Source organism: Myotis brandtii, unplaced genomic scaffold (assembly GCF_000412655.1).
Source record: "Myotis brandtii unplaced genomic scaffold, ASM41265v1 scaffold50, whole genome shotgun sequence".
NCBI lineage: Eukaryota > Metazoa > Chordata > Mammalia > Chiroptera > Vespertilionidae > Myotis > Myotis brandtii.
The window spans coordinates 358,873-368,679 of record NW_005369061.1 but is presented as its reverse complement, the minus strand read 5'-3'; the positions used below and the strand labels follow the sequence as shown (position 1 = coordinate 368,679).

The window sequence follows — 9,807 nt, the reverse complement described above, 5'->3', positions numbered from 1 at the left end:
ATTCCGTGTCTGGTAAGTTAATGTTCAAGAAAAAATACTAATTTTTATTAAAATGTTCTATTATTTTATGTTAGCGATTACTCATTTATTTCAGCCCTTGTATTCAGCATGTCTCTATCGAAATAAACCTATGTTTCTATGAAAATTGAGGCTTTTTTTGCGGCCCACATAAAATTAAACCTTGTTTATTTGGTCCATGTTAGCCTTTGAGTTTGACATGCTTGGTTTAGATAATACATGTATTTATCATTTTCTTTGATTTACATCTTTTGCTGCATTTCAGACTGTCCATATGGGATCATTTCCTTTCTATTTGGGCAACAGTTCTTGAATTAAAATGTTTTTCATTTCACCTTTGTTCTTTTTTAAAAAATATTTTTATTTATTTCAGAGAGGAAGGGGAGAGATAGAAACATCAATGATGATAGAGAATCATTGATCGGTTGCCTCCTACACGCCCCACACTAGGGATTGAGCCCACACCCTGGGCATGTGCCCTGACCAGGGAATCAAACTGTGACCTTGTGGTTCATGGGTCGATGCTCAACCATTGAGCACACAAGCCAGGCTCACCCTTGTTCTTGACGGTTTTGTTTAATACAGAGTTCTAGGTTCACAGTTAACTTTTCATAGTATTTAAAGATATATTTCACTGTCTTCTGGCTTCTATAGTTGGTGAGAAGTCAGCTGTCAATCTAATTTTTTCTTCCTGGATGCTTCTAAGACCTGTTCTAAGGTTTCGCCATGATGTGTCTAGGAATTGACTTATTTATCCTGCTTGGGACAGGATTACTAGACCATTGTAAGCACTGTGATTAAAGCTTGAGCCTTTACCTAATGTTATCTTGGAAAGTGGTGTGTGAGACAACGTGCCCTACTGGGACTGGGAAGATTCTCGGACGGCCAGAAAGGTAGGGGCTCAGACACTGATGAAAATATTGATTAGGGGGCTACACTTATTTGCTCTCAGTGAAAGGAAGGCTCAGTCTCAGTAAAATATATCATCTCCAGCACATTCTCAGGTGGAGCTATGCAGATCCTCACGTTCCACCCTCGCAGGACTCTGGGTCTGGGTGCGAGAATGGTTAAACACGGTGCTGGGAAGCCCTTCGCAGAACCATTGGGGATCACAGAGGCCGGAAGGACCAGAACCCGAGACAAGTTGAACCAGGAAAGCCCTGACCCATCTTGCCCCTTTTTCACTTTGTAGAACATCAGTCACCGGGTTGCTTTCCTCTGTAGCTAAATAAAGAAACACTTCTGAGATCAAAGAAGCCAACTTACTCTGTTTAACAAAGTATTTTATTCAAAAGCTTCTCAGCACCATCTAGTTGTCAGAAAGCATGGGTTTCACCTTCTCCTGCCCACCCAGCTCCCAAGTCCAGAGGCAGAAGTTAAACCGTTTGGCTAGAGCACCTCCTAATCGCTGTAATTCAGACCATGATAAGGTTTGGGTTGTTCTCTCACTCAGCTTTCTCTAAGCCTCTACTTAACTCCGACTCAAGTAGAGCCGTGCCCCCCCACAGTTCAGAACAATAGGAAGGAATCATGTTGGACTTGATCAACCTCCCACCCTGGGCTATTAGAGACATAAAATTCCCTTGAGAAAACTGAATTCGGTGACTGCCATCTGGGAGGGACGGTGACACTGTCAGGCAGCATGCAGTTCTGAGAGCTCAAATCATAGGGTAACCCGCCCCCAACTCTACTCTAGGAACAAGGAGAAATAGGTCCGTTTCCCTCCATGCTCCTCAATTGCTCCTCCTCTCCTGTCTGACTGAAGCAGACACAGAACCAAACCTTCTTGACAGAGTTAAGACACACAATTACATCGGATTAAAATGCGAAGAGATCCTGAGCTGTTGGAGATGAGGAGAACAGATAGTGTGACCCGATCTTTCCCTTTATTTTCTTTAAGAATATTTGTTTCAACAGAAAGCACACTTCCCCGCGAGGTTCCTGGAGGAGAAATCCAAGGGTCTGACGGTGTCCCGTGGGAGCGCACAGTCACCTGTGTAACTTTGGCTTCAGTTCCCGGGTCTGTCCTTGGCAGCTACTCCAGGTTCCATGGGAGGAGGAGAGAGCTGGAGGCAGTATCACTTGGCCAAAGCCCCCATGGGGTCCCAGGCGGGCAGGATCTCGGGCTCCTGCTCCAGCACAGCTAGCACCTCTTCAGGGACATGCTTCCGGTCCACCACCACTTCGTAGACATATTCGGAGAACCACTCGTCAGTCATGCACAGGTAACCTGGAGGAAGAGAAGCCTCGTGAGCCCAGAGGGCAAGGGTCAAGCAGCAGACACTGTGTGGGCACTATAGAGAAGCCTTTTCACACACGGGTGTCTGTACCTGTGTTTTGCTTTCCCAGCCATAATCTCACCGAATCTAAGCCTTATTAGCGACTGTGAAGCAGACAGGACAGGCATGGCTCTGTTTTTACCAATAAGAAATCTGGGGCTCAGAGTCACTAAGTGACGTGTCCAGTCACACAGGTGAGGTTCAGAGCTGGGCTGGGACCTAAGGCTGCTACCAGGTCCTGTGCTGTTGCACCGTCCAGGCTGCCTCACTGAAGGTGAACGGATGCCCCCAGAGGGCAGTTGGAAATGCTTCTTGTTCATACAGCCACACCGAGGGGCTCATTCTCTAGGGTCACCAGTGCCATCCCTACCCTACCCTCCTTCTCAGCATCACAGGCTGTTCTCCTTCCTTCCTCTCTATCCCACCACAACCATGAAGGGGTCATTCCCAAGTAGCCACTCATTTGCAGATGATACTCTAGGAATCAAGTAATAACACAGCCCCCACTTTCCTGGAGGAAACCTGTGACAAGGAGCAGGCAGAACTGGAAGACTGAGACCGCTGCTCACCCTCTCTTGCCTCGTTTGTGGATCTCTCTGTGGGCAGGACTCCAGAGACACAGCTGAACTAACCTCCCAACTGAGAGCTGGGCTGAGAGAAGGAGTGGTGTCCATCCTGGAGACCTCCTGTTCCTCAGGAAGATTAACCTGTATCTCAGGTTCCACTAGGACAGCACAGATTCCCCTTCAGGAACATCTCCTTCTCAGCATCACAGGCTGTTCTCCTTCCTTCCTCTCTATCCCACCACAACCATGAAGGGGTCATTCCCAAGTAGCCACTCATTTGCAGATGATACTCTAGGAATCAAGTAATAACACAGCCCCCACTTTCCTGGAGGAAACCTGTGACAAGGAGCAGGCAGAACTGGAAGACTGAGACCGCTGCTCACCCTCTCTTCCCCAGTTTACGGATCTCTCTGTGGGCAGGGCTCCAGAGACACGGCTGAACTAACCTCCCAGCTGAGAGCTGGGCTGAGAGGAGTGGTGTCCGCAGGGATCCATCCTGGAGACCCCCTGTTCCTCAGGAAGATTAACCTGTATCTCAGGTCCCACTAGGACAGCACAGATTCCCCTTCAGGAACACACTTCCAACAAAGTTAAACGGGGGGAATGCTTCACCCAAGCGGTTGTTAACATAAAGAGGAAAATGAAAGCGAAAGACCCAGGGCCCTGCATGAGCCTCCACACCCAAGGACTCAGGGACTAGCGGTCACCAACGTCGTCATCTGACCCTGGCTGGCCTCTACTTCAGACACGAGCCAATTTTCTCTGAAAGCGTCTGAGCAGATCTAGGTCTGTGCTGTCTCAGTTCTCACTACGCAGGACGAAGAGAAAGGGAGAAGATGCAGGTGTTTCTCCTAAGGTGCCCTCCAGTGCAGCAGGTCTCAAAGGCCTTGTGCCCAGGACCAAGACTGCACACTGAGAGCCCAAACGCTGTGTATGTGGGTTACAACGACTGCGATTTCCCATAATAGAAATTAAACAGAAAGCTTGAAATATTAATGCATATAAAAATAAGAATGTAAGAACTATACATACAAATAACACATTTTTAGGAAGAAATTATTATAGTCACCAAAATAAAATAAACTTTAGCTAGAAGAGTTCATCTGACCCTGGCTGGCCTCTACTTCAGACACGAGCCAATTTTCTCTGAAAGCGTCTGAGCAGATCTAGGTCTGTGCTGTCTCAGTTCTCACTACGCAGGACGAAGAGAAAGGGAGAAGATGCAGGTGTTTCTCCTAAGGTGCCCTCCAGTGCAGCAGGTTTCAAAGGCCTTGTGCCCAGGACCAAGACTGCACACTGAGAACCAAAACGCTGTGTATGTGGGTTACGACTGCGATTTGCCATAATAGAAATTAAACAGAAAGCTTAAAATATTAATGCATATAAAAATCAGAATTTAAGAACTATACATACAAATAACACATTTTTAGGGAGAAATTATTATAGTCACCAAAATAAAGTAAACTTTAGCTAGAAGAGCGGTATTGTTTTATAATTTAACGTCTGGCTTCACAGCAGACAGCTGGACTCCTGTATCTGCCTTCTGCCTTCAGCCTGCTGTTCTGGTTGAAGCTGATGGAGAACATCTGACCTCACACAGAGGAGAGGGAAGACCTTGCAGACCCCGGAAAGGGTCCTCGGATCGTACCCCGAGAACTGCTGCTCTAAAAGCAAGGCTGTTTGAAATCATTAAAAGCGACATGATGGCAAGTCTAATGTAAGCTAAATGGTGTGCCCGAGGACATTACTTAATTGAAGACACAGCTGCTTTGTGAGGTCATCTGTACCCAGCTCTGCTCTTGGCCTCTGACAGCTCGTCCTGATGTGGCCCCGCATGTCCATCCTCAGCAGATGCCCTGGAAGGAGCTCCTGGGCCCGGGCCCAGCCAGTCAAGGGCACACACCCTGCTCCCTGGGGCCAGCCTCCGGACCCAGGGCTCCTTCCCCCAGCAGGAGGCAGGGAAGGGGGCACAGACAAACCCCGGAGCCTGTGCCGCTTCTGGTTTCTGTCTTTGTTCTATATCCCAGAGTCCCCGGCTTTGCTTGTGTCAGTCAGTCAGGACCTGGCCCTTACCATCACCTAAGCTACTGCCACTGAGTTCTAGCAACCAAAGCTAGAAGGGCCAGCCTGCACCGTTTCTTACTGCATCTTAAGTAACGGCCGAGGAACTCGGTATCTGCCTTCCCAACGAGGAGCTTCCAGTGGGCAGGAGACCAGATTACTAAGCACGGCTCCACTTGAGACATGGGTCGTCCTCCCCTCACCACAGCGCAGGCTGAATAAACCTCAGAGTAGCGCTGGGCAGTGAGGCAGGTGGAGGGCAGGGGCCGAGCCATGTAATAAAGTTCTGTGCCCTCATGACAATGCTATCACCGCACCATCAAATGAGTCTTCAGAGACTACACAGAGAAAATGGACAGCAAGTACATCTACACATCTTGTTCCAAACGCCGATCAGATTAAGTCCTCAAAATTAAAACTCCTATCAATCGCAACCCTCCCTTCCAGTGTCCCTGCCGGGAGGACCTGCCGTGATTAGCCTCTCTCTGCAGGATATGAGTTCTTTGGGGCCCACAAAAACCTCATAGTCTAGGGGGCTGCCAAGTAATTGCGGTCCGAGCAGATAATGAACTTGTGGCTGCTGTAGCTGTCGACGCTGCGTGTCTTGGGGTTGGACAGAGAAGATTAGGATCAGTATGTCTGAAAGCCAAGCGAGTGCTGTGTAAGGCAGCTTTTAAGTGGCCATTTTATCCAAGGAAAGTTGCAGCTTCTAACCTGGAAGCCCTCTGGCCATCAGAAAAAGATGTTCCCCGAGGAAAAAGGAAAAGGAAAGTCTGCTGCAGGGACCCCAAGGTTCCATGTAGGGAAACAGAAAGATAAACGGGGAAGGAAAGTCAGCTTCAGGAGCTAAGGCGACATTAAATTTTGTTTGAACTTTAATGTCTTGTTTACACACACGGAGAAGTCAAATGAGTAAACAGCCCCACAAAGAAACCGGCTATGTTTCTGTATTTGTAAGAGACAGGGCAGCATCTTCTGTAAAGGGAGAAGCAGTGTCTGTGAATCAGGCTCTAGAACGGTCAGGCCAAGTTCACGCAGCCACAGAATGTTCCAAATGCGTTAGTTTCAGAGAAAGTTTAACCTGGGGATCCCTGCACCAGATTTCTCTTTTCTCTTCCTTTTTCCTTGGGGAAGGACGTTTTCTAGTGGCCAGAGAGAGGGCTTACAGGCTAGAGGCTGCAACTTTCCTCCAATCAAAGTGGCCACGTTAGCTCAGAAAAGTTTTCTGAAATCCTACCAGAGATCTAAGACGAGATTAAGGTGACAAATATATTATCACTTATAAATTAGATATATTTTATATATTTCCTGGCTTTGTTCTATGCAGTATTTCACCCACTAACAAACTATCTGTGGGTAATTTTGGTTGTTGCTGCTGTTTTGTAAAAGGGGTGTGAGGAAATCGAGGCCTCTGTTCTGCTCTGATGGATCTGTCTGGCAGCGGGGACTTAAGGAAGCCGGACTCCTGGGGCCTCATTAAGTCACCGCCAATCGTACACCTGACCGTGAGAACTCCAGTCTGAAGAAAGGTTTCCAGGGGAGAAAGCAAAATCCTCACTGGCACTTATGTCACATTTAAACTTCCTAAAAAAATAATGAGAAGCCACTCGACAGAACATTCGTCATTTAACATGACATTGTGGAGACTATGGAGTAACATGGGAAAACGTTTAAAAGTGATAAAAGTCATTGTGGAGACTATGGAGTAACATGGGAAAACGTTTACAAGTGATAAAAGAACATAAAAATAGCATATCTTCTTTTATTACAACTATGTTACAAATTGAGATATATGGGGGGGGCATAAAAAATAAAATTATAATTTTATACAGGAGGGTGGGTGATTTCCCCCCTCTAAATGTCTGGAATGTTTTATTGCTTTTTTAGCCTTTAAAGATTACCCAAATCATTCATGCTCGTTATAAATAATTTTGGAAACATGGGAGGAGAAGAAAGAGGAGAAGGAAGAAGAGGAGCAGGAGAAAGAGGTGGATGAGAAAGAGGAGAAGACAAATGTAAATTTTAAAACTGCCTACAATCCCTCCATCTTGGAATAAGCCCTCTTCCAATTTTACACAGATCTTGGATAGTTTCTGCATGTAGACTCTATACATTTAATAAAAACGAGATATGCGCACTCCTTTATTACAAAGTATCACACGTGCTGTTTTCCAATATTGTTCTTTTCATGTTGATAAAAAAAGTTACTAGTATATCTATTTACATCATAATGTCTAGGTGCTGAATTTATATGGGTGATCGGAAATGTACATCAATCCCTCGCTGCTGGAACCTAGATTGCCTTTTCATGCTTAAGAACAACACTGCTATAAACATTTTTGTAACTAAATCTTTGTTACATCCTTCATTATAATAATGGTTGCAAACATTTTTCCAGTTATGTCATTTGCCTTCTAATTTAGCTTTTCATATCTTCGAATCTACTAAACCTTTTTATTTTTATGAAGTCAAACTTATCAATCTTTTCCTTTATGGTTTCCAAACTTGGTATTATATAAACATTTTTCTGCTATGATAATGAAAAAATAAGAGAAAAAAGTAGGCTGAGCGGTAAGAAAACATTAGAAACACAGTCTCAATGAAAAACTCATCATTCACTAAGGCCTCGACACAGTCTAGCCCCCAATTATGAACATACACAATTTTAACAGATAACTAAGTAGTGACAATTTATCAACCACTTGTTAGGTACCCGCTGCATAAATCATGCCCTAATACCTTACATTTATAGAGAGCAGTGATTTTCAACCGATGTGCCACAAGAATTTTTAGAACATGAAATATCTGGCAACTACTAAACAGTCAACCAGTGTACCGCAGCACACGTATGTTTTAAAAGTTCTTGTGGTATATATACACCAGTTGAAAATCGCCGACAGAGTATGTTGTAAATGTGTAAAATGACACGATCCCTATGAATGGCATTTTGTAATACCGAGAAAAATTTCAAATGCATCTATTTACCCTTTACATTAAGTAATGCCATTTCTGGGACTTTATCCTACAGACACACAGTACTTGCATGCACACAATATAAAACATGCATTCTGTATTTACTTACCCACAATGACAATACTTATTTAGCTTTTACTATGTGTCAGGAACTATTCTCAGCATTGTATATAAATAAATTCACTGCAAGACTGTTTGTATCAGCAAAAGTCTGGAAACACCCAAGTTCTGTTAGTGCAGGAACCGGTCAAATAAACTATGGTACATCCAGACAATGCAAGGCGATGAAGCTGCAGTGGCGTGGAAACGTACTGATAAGGAAACTCCAAGACATGCCGGGTAAGTGAAGTGGAAGCAAGATGCAAAGCAGGGCATGAGGAATGCTACCTTTGGTGCACTAACACGCTGGAAAATGTAAGAGAAACGAACAGAAATGGTAGCCTGAGAGAAGAGAAGGAAACAAGACTCCTCTTTACATATGTTTTTGTATTTTGATTTTGGAATTTTACTAAATGTAAATATTAATTGTACTATTTATTAAATGCATTTTATTATTTATTAAATGTATTACACTTTAGAAAGCAACACACACACACACACACACATCTGTAGAGAGCTGACACTTTCACACACACACACACACACACACATCTGGAGAGAGCTGACACTTCACAATACAATTTCATATCCACTATCCTTGTTTTGATTTTAATCCTCACAACAACATAATAAGGCAGGCAGAGCTGCGTAAAGTCACGCAGCCAGTAAGTAAAGCCCACACTCAAATCCAGGTCTTAACTCAAATTCAGTCTTTTTCATGGGGCTCGGCTTCCTCCAACAGAACACTCAACATCAAAAAGGCAGAGAGCTATGGCTCTGGCAACAGATAACAGCGTGTAATCAGCTTAGGCACCTAGCTGTTAGGAACCAGTTTCATCTGCTTACACCGCCCCCCCCACCCCCCATATCAATGGCCATGTGCCTAGTTTTCATAGGGTCTGCTTAAGAGGTCTTTTGTCTCTTTAAATCAGATGCCAAGTGCATGTATTCAGAAGAATGGAGAACAGCAAGGGCTGGGTGCTAACCGCCCCCCCCCCCAAAACAACAAAAAAACAAACAACCCACAACCAGAGGAAGGGAACCAAAATCACCACTTCTGAGACAGACATTTGGACAGTGATCTGAGAAGGGGGTCCTTTTTCCTCCAGAGTAAACACAAAAGTACGTGGTGAGGACACAACTCCTGCTCCTGCACCTTTTGCTGATAGCATCCTTAGAGCTGGATATGAACTGTGGCCTCTTTCAGAAATAAGTTAGAGAAGATGCTGTCTCCCTGGTAAGTCTACTAGGAGAAAGGCAGGGTGGAAAGAGAGATGCTTTGATTTGTGGGTTGTGTTTCTTTAAACCATCAAACCACAACGAAGTTCAGCAGGAGAAGTTGCACTTCCTGCTGCGAGTCCAGAAGCCTGTCCCCCTCGGCTCAGGAGGGGAGGCGACACCCCAGTCTGAATTCCCCTCCCTGGGCAAGTCTGAGCACACGATTCTGCCAGGATCTTGCTGCGGGACAGGAGAGGGAAATTCAGGTGTCATCCAAGGTTGTTTTCCCGCAGAAATCCAATGACTTCTCTCTGACCCCAAACCATCACTCCTATCTACTTCAGGCAAAGCCTCATTCTGATCGTTCCTCCAGAGCCCCACGGATGGCAGGCCGCGTTCTTTCTTGGCCTGACGCCTCAGACCTGCCCAAAGAATGCTGCAATGCCAGGAGCGACCCTTCCCGGCTACCGTTTTACTTCCTTTCCAGGAAAGCCACAACCCTAACCTCTTTCCTAAAACTCCGCTCACCCCTGAAGAATTGCCAAGGAGCCTCACATTTCTCATCGCCATCTCCCATGCAGTTTATCCCCTAT

General features: G+C 45.3%; 1 protein-coding gene across 2 annotated transcripts in view; it reads right to left on the bottom strand.

The window, feature by feature from the left end:
* Positions 1–1,284: 1,284 nt before the first annotated feature.
* Positions 1,285–9,807, bottom strand: part of BLMH (bleomycin hydrolase) — a 63,286-nt gene continuing 54,763 nt past the window's right edge. For both annotated transcript variants that reach the window (XM_014548262.1, XM_014548261.1), the window contains one exon: positions 1,285–2,248. In XM_014548262.1, coding sequence (XP_014403748.1) covers positions 2,097–2,248 — 152 coding nt within the window. In that variant the 3' untranslated portion in view covers positions 1,285–2,096. The remainder of the gene's footprint in view (positions 2,249–9,807) is intronic.